This window comes from Epinephelus lanceolatus, chromosome 13 (assembly GCF_041903045.1).
Source record: "Epinephelus lanceolatus isolate andai-2023 chromosome 13, ASM4190304v1, whole genome shotgun sequence".
Taxonomy (NCBI): domain Eukaryota; kingdom Metazoa; phylum Chordata; class Actinopteri; order Perciformes; family Serranidae; genus Epinephelus; species Epinephelus lanceolatus.
Genome location: NC_135746.1, coordinates 22,579,268 through 22,601,471, shown reverse-complemented (window position 1 = coordinate 22,601,471; position 22,204 = coordinate 22,579,268). Strand labels below are relative to the sequence as shown.

The 22,204-nt window shown below is 42.0% G+C and overlaps 1 protein-coding gene across 2 annotated transcripts in view; it reads left to right on the top strand.

Annotated features, from left to right (window-relative positions):
* Positions 1-21,794, top strand: part of pals1b (protein associated with LIN7 1, MAGUK p55 family member b) — a 28,054-nt gene extending 6,260 nt beyond the window's left edge. Inside the window, exons 2-14 of one of the 2 annotated variants that reach the window (XM_033648030.2) lie at positions 2,914-3,373; positions 6,088-6,296; positions 12,193-12,270; positions 14,213-14,320; positions 15,589-15,750; positions 16,060-16,137; positions 16,231-16,414; positions 17,750-17,818; positions 18,001-18,072; positions 18,762-18,923; positions 19,047-19,249; positions 19,472-19,582; positions 20,788-21,794. In XM_033648030.2, coding sequence (XP_033503921.1) covers positions 3,046-3,373; positions 6,088-6,296; positions 12,193-12,270; positions 14,213-14,320; positions 15,589-15,750; positions 16,060-16,137; positions 16,231-16,414; positions 17,750-17,818; positions 18,001-18,072; positions 18,762-18,923; positions 19,047-19,249; positions 19,472-19,582; positions 20,788-20,964 — 1,941 coding nt within the window. In that variant the 5' untranslated portion in view covers positions 2,914-3,045 and the 3' untranslated portion in view covers positions 20,965-21,794. Of the gene's footprint in view, positions 1-2,913; positions 3,374-6,087; positions 6,297-12,192; positions 12,271-14,200; positions 14,321-15,588; positions 15,751-16,059; positions 16,138-16,230; positions 16,415-17,749; positions 17,819-18,000; positions 18,073-18,761; positions 18,924-19,046; positions 19,250-19,471; positions 19,583-20,787 lie in introns of both variants that reach the window. The other variant, XM_033648029.2, reaches the window with a different exon arrangement.
* The last annotated feature ends 410 nt before the right edge of the window (positions 21,795-22,204 follow it).

Below are 22,204 nucleotides of genomic sequence, written 5' to 3'. Positions count from 1 at the left end.
TTAAAGTAATGATGGCCACTCATTTTTCTTTAGTTAGCTGATTGGTTCTTGCCATAATATGAATTTTAACAGTTGTCCAATAGGGCTGTCGGCTGTGTATTAACCTGACTTCTGCACAACACAACTGATGGTCCCAACCCCATTGATAAAGCAAGAAATTCCACTAATTAACCCTGATAAGGCACACCTGAAGTGGAAACCATTTCAGGTGACTACCTCTTGAAGCTCATGGAGAGAATGCCAAGAGTGTGCAAAGCAGTAATCAGAGCAAAGGGTGGCTATTTTGAAGAAACTAGAATATAAAACATGTTTTCAGTTATTTCACCTTTTTTTGTTAAGTACATAACTCCACATGTGTTCATTCATAGTTTTGATGCCTTCAGTGAGAATCTACAATGTAAATAGTCATGAAAATAAAGAAAACGCATTGAATGAGAAGATGTGTCCAAACTTTTGGCCTGTACTGTATATATATATATATATATATATTAAAAAAGTAACATTTAAACAAAAGCTATATATTATATTTTAGACCCCTGGTTCCCAACTGGTCCAGCCACGGGGTCCAGATTTCTCCTTAGTTCAAGGTCCACACACTTAAATACATTCATCGTCATACTTGTGTTTAGCCATGTCATCAGTTAATTTGCCGTCTCTGTTAAGTAGCTGTCTGTTAGTCACTCACTCTACAACAGGAAAGGGCACTTCAAAATAATTGCTCTGTATCAGAAATTCACTGTACTTCAAAATAAAGTGTTTTTTTTTTGTTGTTGTTTTTTTTAACAAACTTGACACGTTCGCGAGTCACTTGTGGTCCATTCAAAATGGACCCGCGATCCACCAGTAGGCAACCACTGCTTTAAACCATATAAATCAATTCTGCAATTATATACACCGATCAGCCACAACATTCAGACAGGTGACAGGTGAAGTAAAAAACGTTGATCATCTTGTTACAGTGTGATCCTCTGCTCAGAAAATTTGGCTCCTGGCATTCATGCTGTGATGGCAGAACCCCCCCCCAAGGAATGGCCCATGTAACGTCACAAGGAGCTCAAGGCATCGACCTGGTCTCCAGCTTCCTCAAAATCTCAATTCGATCAAGCATACGTGGGTCGTGCTGGAGCAAGTCCGATCCATGGAGGCCCTGCCTCGCAACCCACAGGACTAAAAGCAGTGGTTCTCAACGAGTCCAGTTATGGGTGCCAGATTTCTCCTTAGTCATTCGTTCAAGGTCCACACAGTTTAATATGTTCAGCGCCATACTTCGATTTGGCCATGTCGTCAAGCTAGTTTGCTGTCTCTGTCAGGTTGCTGTCCGTTATTTACTCATTCTACTGCAGGAAATGACGCTTCAGAATAAAAACTCTGTGTCGGAAATTCACTGTACTTAAAAAAGGTGTTTTATTTTACATAGTTGATATGTTTGTGAGTCACTTGCGGTCCATGCAGATTGGGCCTGACTCAAAGGATCTCCTGCCATCTCACTAGTGCCCGAGACCCCATTGTGGATCGAACTTGGCTCTGACCTGTTGAGGCATGGACACAGGACTAAGGATAGACCGATACATCGGCCGGCCGATATATCGGGCCGATATTTGAGTTTTTTACTTGTATCGGCATCGGCCGATACACGCGTGGGTTCGCGGATTTATTTTTCCCTGGCATGATTTACAGACAGGCATCCACGGCAGCTCTGTGTTGCCGGAAGACCCTACAGCGCACATGCAGCGAATCCTACTGTGTACAGTAGTTGTTGTTTTATTTATGCTTCAGCTTAAATATTTGTTTATTTTATAAAGACATTACTGGAAGATTTAAGAGCACTGAACTCTTTTTTTTTTATTTGAATGTATGATGATAATAAGAATAATATTCTACCTATTCTACCTCAACTTTCCATCTTGTTTGAGTATTTTTTACTGTTCAATAAATGTTTCTTATTTTAAACTTGAGACCTGTAATATTTGTTATCATTGTGTCATTTTTTTGATGTAAATTGAGGGAGCAAAAGCAGTATCGGCCCCAAATATCGGCTCAAGAAAATCGGCAGTCCATAATCGGTCATCGGCTAAGGGTGATGGAAAAAAAACGGTATCGGCATCAGCCCTAAAAAATCCATATCGGTCTATCCCTACACAGGACCTCTTTGGTGCCTGCATGCCCCACAGAGGCTCGATCAGATTGGAGTCTGCAGAATTCATAGGCCAGATCAACACCTTGAGCTCTCTGTCATGTTCCTCGAGCCATTCTTGCCTTTGCCATGACGGAGTGTACTTGGTCTCCAACAGTGTTTGGGTGTAGCATCCACATGAATGCCAGAGGTTTCCCAGCAGAACATTGCATTTAAACAACATGATCAATGTTATTCACGTCACCTGTCAGTGGTTTTAATGTGGTGGCTGGTAGGGGCAAAAGTAATGAGTTGAGTCATGACTTTATACTAGAGTAAAATGATGTTTAAACTTACTTTGGCATGAAAGTGTGGGACCATAATGGTGATGATGGTGTTCTCTAATAGCATTTATACATATAGAGAATACATAAAGTACATATTTTGGACAATAAAATTACCCCAGATTCACCCACCTCTAAGGTATAACAAAAAAGTATTTGTTGGCAGCCAAGGCTATAGAGTTCTTGAATATCTTAAACAGTGTCAATTTAGCTATCGATCACTCTGTCAGAGCAGCAGCCAAAATGCATATTTATCTTATGTATCAATGAAATCCTTCACCTTCTGCTTTCTAAAAGTGCGATAAAGGAGACACTTAACAAGGGAAATCCTTTTATTTAGTCTTTCTAAATGTTGTTTACCATCATTTTTTTCTGTGTCTTCATTGATAGTTTTGCTCAAAAGTAAATAAAATTGCTTAAAACAACAAGGTAAATCCATCTGAACTTGTTTTTCAGGGTAACAGATAACAGAAAGAACACAGAGGACGACATCCTCCGCTGATGTGCTATGGCCTCTGATTTGAGCTGTGCCTCGAATGACTCAAGCAGATCTCAGTAAACTCTGGGGTGTACGCCGCTGCAGCCGGGATGATCATGTCCCATATGAACGGTTATGTGCAAGAGGCCTCTGGTCAGGCCAGGAGCCACAGGGAGAGGGCGGTGGACTGTCCAATGGATGAGAGCAGCCTTGTCAAATCTCCACAGAGCAGCGCCCACCTGGAGAGGATTCAGCACTACCAAGAAGAGTTGAGGAAGAGGAGAGAGGAGGACAGCAGGGGGAAACATGAATTTGACCCCAACGCTTCGCTGAGGCTCAAGAAGCTGTCACAGAACCCCAAAGTGGGCATTGACAATCCCACCTTCGAGGGGAAGGAAAAGGCTACCAAAGACACGTGCTCCCAGGATCCTGCAGCCGGTGAGTTGAGAGGAGGAGGAGGGCGGTGCGGGTCAGAGGGTCTAAACTGGGGTCAAAGGAAGGAGGAAGGAAGGTCATAAAGGAGAGGAGGAATTCAGACTTCAGAAAAGAATAGGGAGTTGTGAGGTTTAACAAAAAATCAGTGAAACAAAAGGAGTCAAAACAATGAGTGAGGGGGCAGAGCAGAGGGTGGTAGTGGAGGAGGGTGATGTGTTTAAGGGGCAGTGCATCGTTAACACTGGTTAGTGTCTCAGTCCCAACTCTGGACTGAAGAGCAAAGAGACCATCAGTTGCCACAGGACAATGAAATAATTTCTGATTCATTATATTGATAATGCAAAAGCGCATGCGCCGTATGTGTGGTCTATATTGGTTAGTTTGAGTGCATGAAATATTGCTTGTACTACTTTGTGTGCACAACCTGAGTGTATCATAATTTGTGTAAATAAATAGATAATTACATAATGAATTACATATTAATGCAAACCGATTAAAAAAAAGTGCACTTAAAAGAATTGAGAGGTTCAGCTCATTATAAAATGTCTTTAGTGTCAAATTGATTTCAGTCACCTGGCATAATTAGATGAATTACTTTTATGCAAAGACCATCTAGTGAGAACAGGAATGAGAGTTTATTGTAATACAGAAAATTCTGACATCTTTGATAGTAGGCTATATATACATTAGACTCATAAGGCCTGACAGTGTTTAGGTATGAAAGAAAGGAGCTGAACATGTGTTTCTGTAGGATTATTATACAGTGTATGCTAATATTTTGGGCTGCAACTAATGATTATTTTCATTCGCGATTATTTTCACAATTGATTGATTAATCATTTAGTCCAACAAATGTCAAAAAAGTTTGAAAAATGCTCATCACAATCTCCCAAAGCAACACCTTCATATTGTTTTTTTTTTTGTTTGTTTGTTTTTTGTCCAACCAAGAGTCCAAAACCCAGAGACTCTTCATTCACTGTCATGTATTACAAAGAAAAGAAGCAATTTCGCACATTTAAGAAGCTGGAACCAGAAATTATTTGACATTTTTGCTTAAAAAGTGACTGAAATGAGTTATCGATTGCAATTAATTTTCTTTCAATTGATTAATTGACTGATTGTTGATGACAACAGTAGGTAGTTATTGGTGTTGGACCAACCTGGGCCTTTCAGCTATGAGCTCAGCTCTTCTCGGTCTAAAACATAACGAACATTATTGTAGATTGCAAACTGTTGCAGAAATCTCCAGCTAAAACCAAAAACTATCTGGTGGCTCAGGAGCAAAATTCTAGTCCTCCACTGTAGGCCCACAGTTTGATTTTGGACTGGAGGAGAATTATCTCCTCCCATACTGGAAATCTTCCGCTGCAGCAGAATACTTAGTTTTGCCCTATGACACACCTGTCAGACAGGTGTGGACAGGCAGACAGGCACCACATCTCAGAAAGCAGCAGGGTAAAATCTGGGTGTCTCAAAGGCCTTAGTCCAGTCTCCCTAGATTTAACATATTTGCACCTCCAAAAATCATCAAAAGCTCCAATTTCATTATACTGTGCGAGCTCAATCTTGTGTTGATACTTCTGTTAAGCATTGATGTGTATGCAACTATAGCTGTTGACCCAGGTCAGGTGTAACATCAGATTAGCCTTAGACAATAGGTTAAACGTAGGTGCAGGTTAAACGTAGAGCTGGGCAATACACTGTATCAATATTACGTCTATGTCATAAAATGAGACTAGGTATCGTCTTAGAGTTTGGATATGGTGATATCATAAGTGTTGCCTCCTCCTTGATTTAAAGGCTGCGTTACAATAAAGTGATGTCATTTTGTCAACTTATCAGACTGTTCTAGCTGTTCTGGTACACTTTACCCACTTAGCCATTATATTATATCCACATTATTCATGAGTATTAATAAAAATTATTATTGTGTAAATACTTTGTCCAAGCACCAAAAGTCAACCCTACAGTGTCTCTACAATATCGATACCTAGGTATTTGATAAAAAAAATGGTAATGTTGGATTTTCTCCACATTGCCCAGCCCCAGTAGAACGTACTGGTGGTAACCTTGGACATACAGCTTTAAGACTTTCATTAACAGGTCATGTAAACACTAAGCAAACATCCATATCTTAAAGGAGAAAAATTCCTTTCCTCTGTCATTTTGTCTCTATGTTGATCTGTTTAGATTGCTGCAGAAATGGATCCTAAAACCCAGAAATGAGTTATTATTTTGCACTTCTGGTTCCCTCGGCTCAAAGTCAATGGGTTTTTGGTTAAATGCCTGAATCAAGGTCTGTGGCTAACACAAGCACAAGAGAATTTCGAAGGCGGTTTCTAACAAGTAGCAAAATTGGACTACAAAACATCAGCACACTGGACAAAGCTTTACAGCCTTGTTGTGGTGGTGATGATGAAGTCATGCAACTGTGGTGTAGTTTGTCTATAGCTCCATGTTAGCTTTCTACTTCTGGCAGTTTTATTTATGCCCCAAAAATCATAAAAGTGGTGTTCATTTCTTGCTGAACAAAATGTTGTTTGCCACAGAGCTAATTTTCTGCAATAATCCCAAATCCAAGGGTAAGATCCCATTGGCTTTTTGTCGAGGGAACCAGGGCGATACTAACTTCCAGGTTGGCCTCCAAGTTAACACAATCCCTGCAGCACTCTGTTGTCTCTGAACTGCTCCCCTCACTGTCTCTGCCTCTCTCTCAGACCTGGCGGAGGTGCTGCAGGCCCTGAAGTGGGCGAAGCACTGCCTGACTGATGCGCAGAGCCAGCAGGATGTGGAGCTGATAATGCAGCTTCTTGCCAAGGAGGACTTCAGGAATGCCTACACCATTTACAGCGCTGTATCCCAGCAGATGACCAAAGTCAGTCCCACCTCACCCCTCACAGCACAAGCAGGGGATCTCTGCCAGGAGGTACGCATAACAGTCATTCTTAACTTGATTAAGCTCAAAACAAACATGGTGTGGACACTTTGACACTTTGCTCAGTGGTGACCTTGCAATTAGTTTGCATTAGTACTCATTAACAGAGTTTTACTGCTGGATTCTTATAGTTTTGTAAATGTGTCAGCAGCTTCAGGAGAAACTGATTTCTGCTCGTCTCACTTTCATTTTTAAACATTACTAACCATGCCACAAAGTCTTATTCCATACCTCAAAAGACGAGCCGTGGTCTCCACAGAGGCGGCAGTTTGTGCACACAAGCATAAAGGCGCTCGGATTGAATTTGCCAATTTGTATTTTGGACCACATTAAGCTTATATTTAGAGGCTAGTTTCACTGTGGGTGAAGTATTTGAACAAACTCAATGAAGCATGAACAATCTTTGCTTGAGGTGATGATTAATTCAACAAAGCTGCCCAAAAGACAGTCGTGCCCAGTCTGAATAATTATGGAATGTAAATTGTCTTGTGGTTAACAAGGTGAGTGAAAACAAAAAAAAAGAGGGATTTGTCGAATCCAGGCCATGCGTGGAAATTAACTGAGCTGGGGAAAAGTTTGAAAGCGGCAAAAGGACGGAAATTTTAAATTGGAGAATTAGGGGGGAAAGCGGATAGAATGACAGAGAGACATTTGAGATGGACAAGAAGGACAGAGGAGGAAGGCATGAACCAAAGTGTAAATATGTGGCTTGCAAAATATACTATGTTTTCTATTTCATTCCCCGGTCCACCGACTGCTGTTTCATCTTTAAATAACAGTGCTGACTCCTGAGTCCTGGTACTCAGAGTGACAGAAAGCAAGAAACCATCTCAGTACTTGGGTTTGAGTTAGTGGGAATGTGCCGCTACTGACTTCCTCGTCGACAAAACACAAGCCGGTTGGTCTCTACTGAAGCAAAGCAACAGTAATTGACTTGTGTCCCTGCAGAGCCGAGCCTCTGCACATTAAACGCAGCCTGTCACACAGAGCCCGCTCCCCGTAAAAAGACAGAAATTGTGATATGGTTTGCTATGAATTAGGTAGAAGCTTGATACAACAATGACAGGCTACACCCACAATAGGCACTTTATTAGGATTAGTGTCAACTCTTGATAGGTGTAACATGAAAGAATGTAATACAGGCTTTTTTGGTGCAGTGTGATTTTTAGCTGATGACGAGATGTGTAAGAGTCAGCCTTGTTTTGACGAAACAGGCTGCTATGAGCTGTGTAGAGTTCATTCAGAGGACACCGAGCAGCGCTGCCACTGAATTAGTATTCCAGTCTTGACAGGACTGTTTTGAGGATAGAGGGGCTGGGTGAGATGATCTGTTTTGCTTCTCACACACACACACACACACACACACACACACACGGCACGTTGTCTTTCTGCATACAGTAAACCAGCGTCTTCCCAATGGGCACAGCTCCCGAAGCGCTTAACAACGCGTAATAGTTTGAGCTGCGGTGTGTCTAAACTAAGTGGCTGTGCTGTGTGACACTCATAGGCCGTTGGGTAAACTAATCTCCCAGCAGCCCCTGGTGCAGGCTGAGCGACGCAGAACACTGCAGGAAGGAGGCCAGGATCTGGGCGGCTAGAAAAAGAATCTCCAGCAGCTTACGGCAGCGAGGGCCGAGGTACAGTGCTGCTAGGGGGGGAGGGGGGAAAGTGCGTCACCTTGTTAGCGAGAGCTTCGATTAGTGTAATGGATGAACTAAGCTCCAAACAGGCAGTGAAGGGGAAGAGGCAGAAAGACAGGAGTAACAAAACACCAAAATGCCTTCTGTGATGATTCAGTACACAGTCCAAGCCACAAACAATAGTATCTTCCCACTAAATGACAACACAAGAACCAGATGATTAAAATAGAAGCAGAGAGGAAAAAACAAAGGAGGGAGTAAAAATGGAGCAGAGTGGAAAGTCTGAAGAGCCATGGAAGAGCAGTGTAATGTGCTGAAGTTTAGAGAGGTTAAGAAGTTTATGCCTGTTAAATCTGGTTAAATACAACACACACAATGCAAACAATGCTGTCGTGGATTGTGTTTTGTTTTTTAACAAGCTTAACAGGTAGTTCTTGTGTAAGTGTAACTATATAACAAGACTACATGATTGTCTTAATGTATAGGTTTGCTTTAAAATCAGTTTAGTGTCCAGGCTTCATATAGATATTTGTGCAGGTCAACTTGAGTTAAAGGTGGCAAAGGGAAACTGGACCCTTATCCAGTATTGGGAGAGACTGAGAGCTACAGTGGTGATACAGGCTGCAGTGTAATCCCTACAGGCAACTATGCATCATCAAGTTACGTCCATGCAAAGTGGTTGTTCTTGCCACTGACAGGCTCAGATTGTTATTGGACGTGTCTGATACATTATGGAAAGGACCCCACAAAGAAATGAAACGTTGTTTGTTAAGCCCAGTTCAGACCAAACAAGACAAGTTGAAATGTACATCTACTTGCAATGTGCCATTCTGCAATGTTCTAAAAGTCTGCTGGTTCACACCAATGCAACTACACGAGTCGGTGTATCATCTCTATCGGCAACTCTCTGGACTTTTGTTCTGTTTTCAAGTTTTTCAGGTTTATCTTGTGGCTGAATATAATTTGTAGCTTCTTAAAATATGAATGAGGATAGTGATAGTGAGATACTGGCTACAGATGCATTTGTAGTGGTGATGAAATGGCTAAAAACAGAAACAAAACGAGCGTCAGATGGACTGTGTTCATGATAAATACACCACAATAATATGAATAAGCAGTGCCAATTAGTTAGTCAATGAGAATGTGTGTGTGGGTGGGGCATAAGGACATACAATGAGCAGCAGCAGCAGCAGCAGCAGCGAAACACCGTCCGACTCTGGCACAATGTGAGGGCTTGGCGGGGATGAAGCACCTGCTGCAGCAAGTGAACATGCCGTCTGCGGTAATTTTGACTTGACCAGCAGACTTCACTGCAAGTTGACTGGCCGGAAAAAAGAGGTGACATGCTTTACGTTCTAAAACCAGCAGGTGACACCATCAGCCGGATTGAGATGAGTTCAGAAGACCACTTCACACCACTGCAACTTTTCTCTGTAATGTTCTAAAACGGTTTTGTCTCGCAGTGAATCATTGGTCTTAACTGGCTTTAGTGTGTGTAACTAAGTCTTCCTCAAGAGGAAGTCTCTTTCTGAAATCTCACAGACTTGTCTACATTATCAAATTTAACTAAATACTCAGCCACGACGATAAAACTCCTCCTGGCACTCCTCTCTCCAACTCTCACTAACATTTCCACCGTTGTTATCCTGCAACAAGTCACCTCTCATGAGATTCCTCTCTGAGCGAGACTTTGTTACACACACTAACAAACAGACCAAATCAAGCAAAAGGTAAGGACGAACATTTAATTTCTCTTTAGGTCTTTTCTGTATTGTTGTCAGACACCCATTAAGACAATGTGAGCCTGTCAGTGGCAAAACAGGCACTTGTAGTGACAGTGCATAATTTCAGGTAGGGATTACATTGTATCCTGTTTCAGTGGTGTCTCTTAATACTAGACCAATTTCAAAAATGATTGTTTCCACTAGTCAGCTAGACACAAAAACATGATAAAATAGGGTCCAGGTTGAAAAATACAGAAGTTTACCTTTAGTAACTCAGTGCCATGAAAAAAGGTACCCAGAGCAAACAAAAGGATACAAGTAAAGTTGGGTGAAGACATTGGTTTGCACCCATTGTAGAACCTGTTGTACATTAGAAAGCAATGCTCACAATCGTAACATAATTTCAGGGTAAGGCTGGTGCAGAAGGAAAGGTCAACCACTCCAGACGCTTTTGGATGTGTTTGGAATATCTCAGTACAAATGGAAGTGATATATGATGAGTAAAAGTTGACAGTCTCCCCTGAGGTCTGTGCTAGTGAATGGGCCATTGAGTCACCAACATCCAAAGAATGAATCCTCCAGGGGGCATTTATGTATGCAGATGTCAGATGTGATGACTTGAGTCACATGGCTTACGGCCAGGTTGTGCTTGAAAGTAACTAGTTTGCATGACGTGTTGTCGGACTGCATCAGAAATTAAATGTATTTACACCTGCTCCAAATGGCTTCGCTCACAGATGGCTGAAAAATTGGCCATCAAAAAGACGGGGTGCTGTCACAATAATTGTTATATATGGGCATAGAGGCGCACACTTCCAGACAGTCTCTCCTGGTAGACATTCATTGTGCTGCACTACAGTGAAAAAGTGACAGAAATAGTTGTGTCAAGAATGAAAAAAAGAGCTTGAGAGGGAAAGGTTAAGCTCCTTTTTCACTTCCCCATAGTTGGCCAATCATAGTGTGAAGTGTGTGTGTGTGTGTGTGTGTGTGTGTGTGTGTGTGTGAGAATGTTGGATTGTTGGCTTCAAAAAGTGAATTGTCAGACACTGGGTTTTCAAAGCTATTTAATTGTTTGACAAGCAGTTATGACAACGTGTATTGGCAGCTTTAGACTTCAATCTGACATAAGTCTAACTGTTTTAAGAATAAAATTGAGCATAGCGTTAGTTCAGGCAGGACACGATGTCAAGCTCAGCTCACATCCCAGCTACATTAGCTGATCTCAAACAGCTCAATCAACTGATGGAGCAGCTGGTTGATGGAAGAGAGTCAGCTGATCGATCACATGATTCCATTCTATGCAACCAAGTGGTGAATCTCATTCAGGGCGTCCTATTTAAACTGCTCTGGCCTGCCTACTGTTGCTGCTTACTCTGCAAGCCGCTTTGCAAACCGCCTCCACCCCAGCTCTTCCTTTTCATGCTGTGTCTGACTTATCAATGTCATTTCTGTTTGTCAGTGATGCTGCTCTGTTCTGTTCCTGGGTTTTGTGGGGTTTTTTTGCTGCTGCTTGCCCTGCCTTAGGCTTTGCATGTAGGTGCATGGAAGGGCAGGGAGGTTTGCTCTCGCCACCTTAGGCTTTCCTCATTTGCATGTGGAACGGCAGAGAGATGTGCTCTCTGTGCCTTAAGGGCTCATTTATGCTCCCTTTATGTACGAAAATGTATACATCCGTTTCAAATGATGTAACCGTCACTGCCCACATACTTCCATGCGCCCTTTATGTTGGCATGGATGTTAACCAATATATCCACCAGGAGGCAGCCCAGCGTCAAACGTTTATGACAACAAACATTTATGACAACAAACTCAAAAACAAAAATGGCGACTGTGGAGGAGATGTTGATAATGTACCTCTTGCATAAAAGACAAAAACAGGGGCAGCGTTGTAGGAGGCAGTGGTCGGTGAGGCCGTTAAATACATCGCGACTGGAGGACGGAGAATTCTTTTCTCTAGTACTGCCGATGAGAGAAATTGAATTATTTCTTCTTCGTGTCTCACTAGAGCTACGTATTGGCTAGTGACAGCAACACTGCCCCCACGGTTCCCGGTGGTACTGCTCCGTTTGGCCCGTATCCGTAAGCTTTATGGAAACGTGCAGAAATACGGACGAAATGAACACAGAGCACGGACAGAAGGCTTCATCCGTATCCGGATCTGTATTTAACATTGAGCATAAATGGGCCCTAAGGCTTTCCACGCAGGTGTGTGGAAGAGGCTTTTTGCACAGGCCCAAGGAAAGACAGAGAGGCCCCAGAACAGAGCCATACCAAATATAATACTGCAAATGGAAATAAAGTTTTCTTTGACTAAAGTATTCCTGACTGAAATGACTTCATTATTGACGTCACATGACTTTGACATGGATTCCAGTTACTTTCGAATTTAAACTTAAAAAAGTGGGGTTGAATTGAAAACTCTTAATTTGTTCTTGACTTTACTTGGTCCCCTTGTCTGTAGCTTTTATTGGCTGTTGAACAGTTTACCTCACCATAGTTCTGTGTGTCTGTGTTTCTGTTCAGGTCCAGAAGATTCTCCAGTCCAGCCAACAGAAGGAGGGTCTGGAGCTCAAAGCTCTGCTCACCAATCCTCATCTCCAGGTCAGATGTCAGCTTCCCAGCTGTGACTCACAATAATAACCAATGATATTGTCATAAGACAACACCAGTTAGCCTTGACCTCCTCATTTATTTAGTTAATATGATGATAATTGGAATACTGGAAATATAATTATCATACTGTACTTATTCCAGTAGGGTAATTGTTTCCCTTGCACCTTCCTCTGGGAGGTCAGAAGTCAAGTATATAATAGTCCATAGACTATGAAAGGAAAAATGGGACTTACCATCTTAAGGGTATTTGAAAGACAGTCTCACTTTGCAACTTTGTGCCATCATAACTACTGAATTAAAATAGAGGCAGATTGCTCCATCATGATGCATTATACTGTCATGAGGTCATGTCATGTTGGTGAACCGTGAGCTGGCAGGAATTTATTGTTTAGTTCAAGGACTTTTGGGCATTGCACATGTTTGCTTTACAGATTAAATCTTTCGTGACAAATTTAATTATTAGTTGTTATCATATGTTGTGCAAAATTCATTTGTTTCAAGGTCAACTAGTCCGTGCTTTGCTCCGAAGATTAATGTGTTGGGTCTCAAGAAAGGCCATTATGTAAATTAGGTTGTAATGTAGTGTGGGTCAGCATGATTGGTGCATTCGTTGCAGCAGAGTGCACGTCAGTTTCTTTGAAATTAATTAAGAAAAAAGCCAATTAGAAATGTTGAAGATCTTGCTGTTTTCTGTCATGTCATTTGGTGTCGAATATAGTCAGTAGCTTACAGTCGCTACTTTTTTTATTTTTTTGATCAAGGTCTTTTTTATTTGGAAGTATAAAAAAACAGACAACTTGAACACAGAACAATTCAATCAAACCTCTGTATATCGCATTATGTCAACATGAAAAGAATCAAACAGATATTTAAGTTGCACAGCGTACATGAACTGCTGATGCTTTGCATTTGTCAGTTTAAGCTTCAGTGATCCTTCTGTAGTAAAAATGTTGCCATATTATCCAACGTCATCGTCCATTAGAGAGGCAGTAAGGTGAGAAAAGACCTCAGGTGGATGATGCCGCTGTGATTTTATGGTTGAGGGTTCTGACAGGGGGGAGCGCCAATGGTCTGATGTTTGACCTACGTGACTGTGTGAACTACCAATTCTCTCGTTGGCCTTTTAACCCCTCCACTGAGCTGGATCCATGTAGCCTGCGGGGGCAGTGTGATGTGGAGAGCCTGCCCTGTGGCATAGAAAGTGGAACAGATTATGTAGGTTTCTCTGCAGGGAGCAGATGATCACACGAGGCACCCTAAAGACAAACAACCTCAGATCCAAAACTAATGGACAGGTACATGTGTGAGAGCAATGGGACCCAACCCCCCCCCGCCACAATTGCTCCTGTCTCCCTTTCGCTGTTTTCTAGGACACAGTTTCCTCGTGAGCAGGGACGCCAAAGGTGTTTGATGATTGATGGCGATGGATCCTGACTACTAAATGCAGGTGGAGATTAAGACGGATTGTGTGTACGCCAAAGCTTAGCCCGGCCTCTGCTCTCTTAGGTCCATTCTGCTGCAGGATAGAGAATCTGATTTGGACAGACGGTTATTAATTGTGGGCTACGGAGGGCTTGTCACATTAAATGAAGTGAAGGAGCAATCTGTGTATTATTTCTGGCTGAGCAGTGGGTTTTCTGACTGGTCTTGTTAAAAAAGATTGGGGTTAGGAAGGCTTCTGGTAGCAGGTGCATGTTTAAGGAAAGGGTTTTCAGAATTTCTTTGTTATCATCCTTTTCATCCAGACAAATGCTCCTTGATAGGACAACATCTGTACATCATCTATATTCTCTTTACCTCACGCTGCCTCCTCCTTTATGTTTCTGTCCATGTCCCTGTCTGTCACTTGTTTGTAAAACTTCTATGTCTGTACTGTTTGTCTCTCTGTGTGTGTCTCTGTGTTTGTTTAATGTGGCAGGCACTGATGCAGGCCCATGACAGTGTGGCAGGGCAGGAAATGGCAGAGGTAGATGTGGCCCAGTACCTTGGAGAGACGGTTAAACTGGTGCGGCTGGAGAAGGCTCGGGACACTCCACTGGTGAGACTCATTCTATAAAGTCTTTTTTAGGCACTTCTACTATCTTCTGCTGTTGCTTTGTACATTTTTTCACAGCTTCACAACAGAAACAAAGATAGTTGAATGACAATTATCAAATTTCAATTATCTGAAGAAACAGCAAAGTAAAAGACTGATGAACAAAGATGGATCTCAAAGGAATACTTTAGGGTGATGATTTAAATATCGATTACACACCCCGTGTTTCGTTGAATTATTGGAGAAAACTTTACTTTTCTCACGTGCCTCCACAGTAAACGAAGAATCCAAAAATTGAGAAAAGTCTTGATGAATTAAAGTCATATAGTCCTGTGTTTAACAGCAACAACACTAAACATTAGTTTATGTCATTGCGGTACTTTGGTCACTAAGGTTAAGTTCGGATTCACCAAAGTCACAACAGAAACTAACTAACTGATCAAGGCAGAGGTAAACCAGCAGCTCCCGTGTTCAGCAAGGTAAAATTAATGTTTTTGTCAGTAGAGTCTGGCTTTGAAGAAAGCACAGATAAGTTTTACTTTCAGTTCAGTTCCCTGTCAGAAAGTTCTGTCTGTTTGAAAGGTCCTGAGCATACGATTGGATGATTGAGATTTAGATTATATAGCACAAATTGTGTGAGAGTTTGTAAACAGATGTTTTGATATCATTTTGCTGTTGTGGCCCCCTCATGACTTAAATTTGTCAAGACTTTTCGCCGTTTTTGGATTCTTTGTTCAGCGCAGAGAAATGTAAGAAGAACAACAGTTTTCTTCATAAATTCAACGTAACATTGATGGATATACACATGATCATTTTGGAGGTGAAGTGTTCCTTCAAGTATTCATGTTATTGTGTTATTTATTAAGTGTGTGTACTATGTGTCAGTCCAGTAAAAAAGCCTGTCCTCTCAGCCTTTAACATGCGCCACCACTCACATTTATCATGTGGGTGTGCCGGTGTCAGTGCACCCACAAACCAACAGGGCAGTAAAATGCCTGTCAGCTCCAGAGGGAGATTTAAAAACATTGCCAGGCAGTGACACAATGGTGCTCAATGTATGATGACATATTTCTTTGACCTCAAACTGTGTCCTTCTGTTTGTATCTCTGTTATTTTAGAGAGTATCAGGGTTTGATGTGTTTCAGTTCATGTACATATTAATTATCCAGTGTGTTGCTTGTTTAGTGAGATCTCTGCCATCTAAAGTGTATGACCTCTGTGTGTGTGTGTGTGTGTGTGTGTGTGTGTGTGTGTGTGTGTGGGGCCAACAGGGTGCAACAGTACGTAATGACATGGACAGTGTAGTGGTGAGTCGTGTAGTGAAAGGTGGAGCAGCAGAGCGGAGCGGCCTTCTCAGTGAGGGAGATGAGATCCTGGAGATCAACGGGGTTTCCATTCGTGGGAAACATGTCAATGAAGTACACGATTTACTGGTGAGGACTGAGAGCTGTACAATGGTCTTTTTAATATTTACAGTAACTCATTGTAATTTAACTTTGTTACAGCGTAAATATAGGTGCTTCAGATATTTTGAAAGCTAAAATTAAGTACATTAACTGCTATAAAAGGAATTATAATTCAATCATAAATGGTAATCATACTTGGAGTGTCTGGTTCTGTAATATACAGTTAACGTAGCATAGCAGTAAACACTGGTAAAAGTTTGGGGTCCTTGATAAATACAGTCATAGAAATTTGATTCCTTTAATGTTTTATTCATTGCTCCTCATCTTTTCTATCAGCAACAAATGCACGGCACTCTGACCTTCCTCCTCATCCCGAGCTCTCAGATTAAACCTGCCCCGCACAGACAGACTGTGGTAAGTCTCTGATAATGTGGCTGTGTGCGTGCGTGAGGACGCCCGTCTGCATGCATGCGACGCTAACCTTGACATTGTAAACCCTGTCCTCAGATGCACGTACGAGCTTACTTCGACTACGACCCCTCCGACGACCCCTTCGTGCCGTGTCGGGAGCTGGGCCTGTCCTTCCAGAAGGGAGACATCCTCCATGTCATCAGCCAGGACGATCCCAACTGGTGGCAGGCCTACAGGGACGGAGATGAGGACAACCAGCCTCTGGCTGGACTCGTTCCAGGTAAGGATCAGACCAGGGCCGAATATCAATATGTAGTTTTTGGATTCACAAAGGCAGATATAAACTGCAAGGACATATTAGAACAACGGTACAAAGAATCTAGAAGAAACTTAAACAGGTATGGTAAATGTATAATTATGGGTTTATATATGTTGTTGCATCATGTTCTCACTAAACTACAACACTCTGTACCAACAGTTTTATAGTATGTTCACTCTCAGATCACACAGTTGGACCTTTCTCATCCTCTGACCACTCAGAGCACTTTTATACTACATGTCACATTCACTCATTCACACACGCACTGGCCACCATCTGCTACTCAGTTAAACATTCACACGCACTCTCACAGCGACACATGCAGACCAGAGGAGCTGGGGATCAAACTGCCAATCTTACGATTAGTGAACAACACGCTCCACCTCCTCAGTCACAGCCGCCCCTCAGTTGAATATCATTCGTAAGCATGTCTTTAGCATTTGGTATTTTCACACGGCTCAAAAATGAGCAGAATAATTTGAATATTTAAAACATTTCCCATACCAGCATAGAAACATTTAAAACCTAAGTGTAATCTCACCAAACCATATCATCCACATATTTTATAGGCTGTATTAAAGCCTTCTCGAGTTAATTAATTCCCTGCAGTCATCATTAACAGCCTTGTAACAGACAAACAGCATTGTGTAGTGAAGCTGGCAAAAGACTGAACTGCCAGAAAGTAGTAAATTTAATTAATCTACTTAACACACATAAAAGAAACATAAATTGATACCAGTGTATCAAACTACACTACTATGAACTACACAGGACATCTCATGATGTGTTGCCAAGCTGATTATTAATTCCAACCCCAGCAGTACTCGCTGATACAGCCACAGTAAAGGACTTGAAAGTTGTCTGTGACTAATAACAAACCTGGCACTACTACCCTGGCAGCAAACACCACCCATCTGGCACGTCAAGCAGATTAAAACAAACACCTGAGAATTATTTGCGATTACTCTCTGACCCACGTCTGTTGTGGCTGGAAGAAAATGAGGTTAAGCACTGGAAATGGAAAGCAGCTCTTATTTTTGCCTTTTCCTCGACACAAAAGACGAGGAAGATTATGAAAAACAGTTCTGGGCCTTGAAAAGCTTTGGACTCACTGGCAGTGTTTGCAATGTTCAGATCCTGAGTGCAGCTTTCCAGCACGTACAACTGTGCATGTTCAGATCCATTACAATGCACATCTTTATTTCAATAAGAGCATTTGAAATAAAAAATACACCATTTGTGCATCTAAATTTGCAGTGTTGGATAGCTGCTTATCTTTGCTTTTCTGTTCCTCAGGGAAAATGTTCCAGCAACAGAGAGAGACCTTGAAGAAAACTATAACAGACAGGAGTCGAGAGCACCAAGGTGAGATAATGTGAGATGTGGAAACACACACGATGTGGTGAGAAAATAATATAATTCACAAATGTTTTGCCTCCTCCCTGACTCACACACAAACAGAGCTTGTGGTGTCTAGATGGTTGTAACAAAGCGAAATGATAAAACCCCATTTTAAAGCAAACACTTTTGACTTGTCATGTCTCCAGGGAAGCTTTGGTATGCAAAGAAAAGCAAGAAACAGAGGAAGAAGAGCACGTCTACCTTGAGCAAGAATTCTGGTAAGACTCCACTTTTTGTGTCTGTCTCTTCAGAGCTTAACATTTTGGGAAGTGGGTTTGCTGGTTTAGGAATGTGCTCTCTCTTCCTCCAACCACCGCTGAGAAGCTACTCCTTTAACCCACAAAACTCCAATTGTCACGTCTCGTTTAACACGAGTCAAAGACTGCCTCTATCCTGGGCAGCTTCCAAGTGTCTACAAGTTGGCCGGAGTTGACATGTTCCTCTGCTCTCGCGGCAGCTTGTCCAGACTCGGTGTGTCACAGGTCAGATTAGTCCTGTCTTCACAGACGGGATCAGAGGAGGCACCAACAGGTGCCCAGCAGGTGCCTAAATTGGCTTGAAAGGATGTGTGATGTTGTTGGTTAACACAAAGAAACATACATGTACTCAGACAGACACACACATGGCTTTAGTGGAGCTGCTCAGGGGCCGACAGAAGCAGACTGTGATTTCATGTGTGGATGAGATGGTCGGATATGAAGCAGGACATTGTTATAAGACACACAACAAGACGTTCACACAAACACAGGGATGATAATATAACAGTGTGGTATTTTTAACCTCTCACCTGCCTCTACAGAGAGGTCAAAGGTCAGCGTTAGTTACAGAACAGCAGCCTGACAGCTAGAAAGGATTTAGTATGTTAGTCAAGGTTGTTTGTTTAATCCCTGCTCAACTGTCTCTTCAGACTACGATGACATCCTGACATATGAGGAGATGTCGCTTTATCACCAGCCCGCCAATCGTAAACGCCCCATCTCTCTGATTGGTCCAACGAACAGCGGTCATGATGAGCTGCGCCGGAGGCTTCTGGCCCTCGAGCCAGAAAAGTTTGCCGTTGCTGTTCCTCGTAAGTCCAAGTACATGTGGTCTCGGTTTTGACTTATAACATGACCCCTCTTCAACTGTGACTGCACAAATTCTCAAATATAAAAAACTAAGTCAAATTAATTTATCCTCTGTCATGGCTCAGACACAACCAGAAACTCAAGGATACACGAGAGGAATGGGCGCGAGTACCATTTTGTGAGCCGGTCTGCCTTTGAAGCCGACTTGGCGACGGGGAAGTTCATTGAGTCGGGGGAATATGAGAAGAACTTGTACGGCACCAGCACCGACTCAGTGCGACACGTCATCAACTCTGGACGCATCTGTTTGCTCTGCCTGCACACCAGGGTAGGAAGCAGAGCACTGTCTAACATGTTGATTACAAAGCACATTTATCCCTCTGTCTTGATTTCAACCACTGTGGCTTGGACAGAACATAATTACACCTTGTCATATCGTGAACATAAATCTCAGATTGTGTTTTATGTAATTGTATATTTTGAGTCCTATCTTTTAGTTGTATTGGTCTCACATGACATATATTTGTGTGTCTCTGTTCTTTCTCGTCAGTCACTGCGGGTGTTGAGGTCCTCCAATCTCAAGCCATATGTCATCTTCATCGCTCCTCCTTCTCAGGAACGACTACGCACCCTGCTGGCCACAGAGGGGAAAACACCAAAGGTACTCAGTGTGTACAGTGTTTTACCTATAGAAGTTTGTACATTGTGCATGCAGTTATTTGCAGAATAAAGGCAACATATTAAAGCAAAAAGGAAGCATTTAGGATTCATCACAGAAAAGAAATGTTCTTTTGGCACTCTGGGGCAAAACAAGGAAACATATATATATAAAAGCTTTGAGTCCAGTTTCACCTTCACAGGGTCTTTATTGGGACAGAAATAGTAAAAAGTGATTGTTTACTCCTGGCCCTTTAAATACAAAGTACACTGTTAACAATATTGCATCACTTCACATAATGAAATAATCAATAGATAAAGAGAGCACAGCTATCACAATGAACAAATCAAGAAGCATGAGGGCTCCTGGTTTGAACCCTGGGGTGGGGGAGTTTGCATGTTAAATGTTAATGCAGGTTTTCTCCAACAATCCAAAGACATTAACATCAGGTTAATTGTCGACTCTAGATTGGCCATAGGTGTGAATGGTTGTCTGTCTCTATGTGTCAGCTCTGTGATAGTCCTGCAACCTGTCCAGGTTGTACCCTGCCTCTCGCCCAATGTCAGCTGGGATAGGCGCCAGCCCCCCGGCGACCCCAAACAGGATAAGCAGTTACAGAAAATTGAAATTAAATGAATGAATAAAGTATGTGATGTGTTTACACTGCATAGTATGTGAATTTTATTTACAAGAATTTGCGAGTATGAGACGTGAGCTCACTGGATAGAGTTGTTCTGATACTGATATCAGTGTCAGCCTCCAGTACTGCCTGAAATGCTGGATCAGGTATCAGCAAGTATGCAAGTCTGTCTAACTAACTTTGAAGTAGTTTCACACCCAAACTGTTTTTCCCAGAAATAAATTCTTTGCCGCTCTGAAACAGAAGCCAGTTTACCCAAACAACACCTGTTTGAAAATTTGCTGTGACTTTTTTTGGAGATGTGAGAGACACTGGCAGGTTCAGACCATCCGCAGTCATGTGATTCAGTCATGTTGCTTGACTACTTCAGTGTGACCAGTCTGTTGGTAAAGGCATACCTAATCATTCATTTAATAGGCAGTAGGTTGTATGTATTTCTGAACACATCCAAAATATTCATGATTAAAATAGAATTTAAAAAATGAGCTTAGAATTATGTCACTACAGCATAGTGACTACAGAAGAGTCTCCACAGTCTTAAAAACAATGTCTGATTTTCTATTCACAGCCCGAGGAGCTAAAGGAGGTCATCGAAAAGGCCCGCGAGATGGAGCACAATTATGGCCACTTCTTCGATGCAACCATCGTGAACATGGATCCGGACCAGGCTTTCAGCGAGCTGCGCAGGCTGATAGACAAGCTGGACACTGAGCCACAGTGGGTGCCCACCTCCTGGCTGTGCTAGAGGTCATGGGGTGTCAACGCAGGGAGCCTCAGGGTAGGAGGAGTCAAACAGAAATGAATGTTCCTGGAGTTTGAAAGATGAAGGATGGACAGTGCTGGTTGTCACTGGATTTTCACTTGCACATTCTCCTCGTTTATAGAAGAGGTGATCTTTATCGCGTGACGCAGGGATGGACTCAAGTTTCTTACTTTTCTTCTCGTTGACTGTGTGTGTGTCTCTGTGAGTTCTTTTTCTCTGTTTATTGTTGATCTCAGTTTTATGCAAAGTATCAAACACATAGAAATGTTTCTATCCAGTTCTTAATAGTTATTTATAATTGTAAATATATATTTTCTAGACGAAAGGATAAAATATTTTATTGTTACATTTTGTTTGTTTGTGATATACGAAACGGACACTCACCTGGCAGAGTGTTATCGTCACAATTAAAAGGCAGTAAACCAAAAGCTTTGTAGAAACCAAACAGGAGAGGAGCACTGCGGTGTAACGTCTTCCATTCAGAAACCACAGAAGAAGAATCTGCTGTAACCTGCACAGTTTCGAGGTACGTCCTCCACACCAGTGTCAGTATTTTGTGTCGTCTCATGTCTCATTTACGCTGTGATAACAGACCTCAAATCAGTATTGTCTCTAGCTGGTTATCGTTAGTCAGTATATCAGGCTGCAAAGTGCTGCTGAGACTGTTGGATTTTTTTTACCAGTATTGTAAGAAAAAAAAAAACATCTCGTCAGTTAGTGTAACTCCAACAATTACAGTTTTGCTTCTTTGCAGGGTACTTGTTAAATCATAAGCACAACTCTGGAACAGTGTTAATAAAATCAGATACATGATATGAAGTGGTGAATACATTGCATCATTTTTAATGGGTTCTTAATACTGATGTTGCAAAACAAATGTGTACTAACTCAACCCCTGTGAAGCTAAAAATAATGTGTTAAATGTAACATTGTGATGTAAGATGGCTGCCATTCCTCCCGGAGCTGGTGACTGAAAGTAATTTGATCCCAGCAGTCTCCCAGTCCTCTGTATCTTCACACATGGGACTATAAGTATAGATATTTTGATACCATTTTTGTCTTCCCAGTACCAATTACGATACCTGAACTTGCGCATCAGCCAATACTAAGTACGGATCGATACCATTGGTTAAAAAAATTAACAGCTGCATACTACTAACCCTGAAACTAAAGCCTTGCATACTGAGCATGTTGCCTTTTTATTGATGCGGCTTTCCACTGC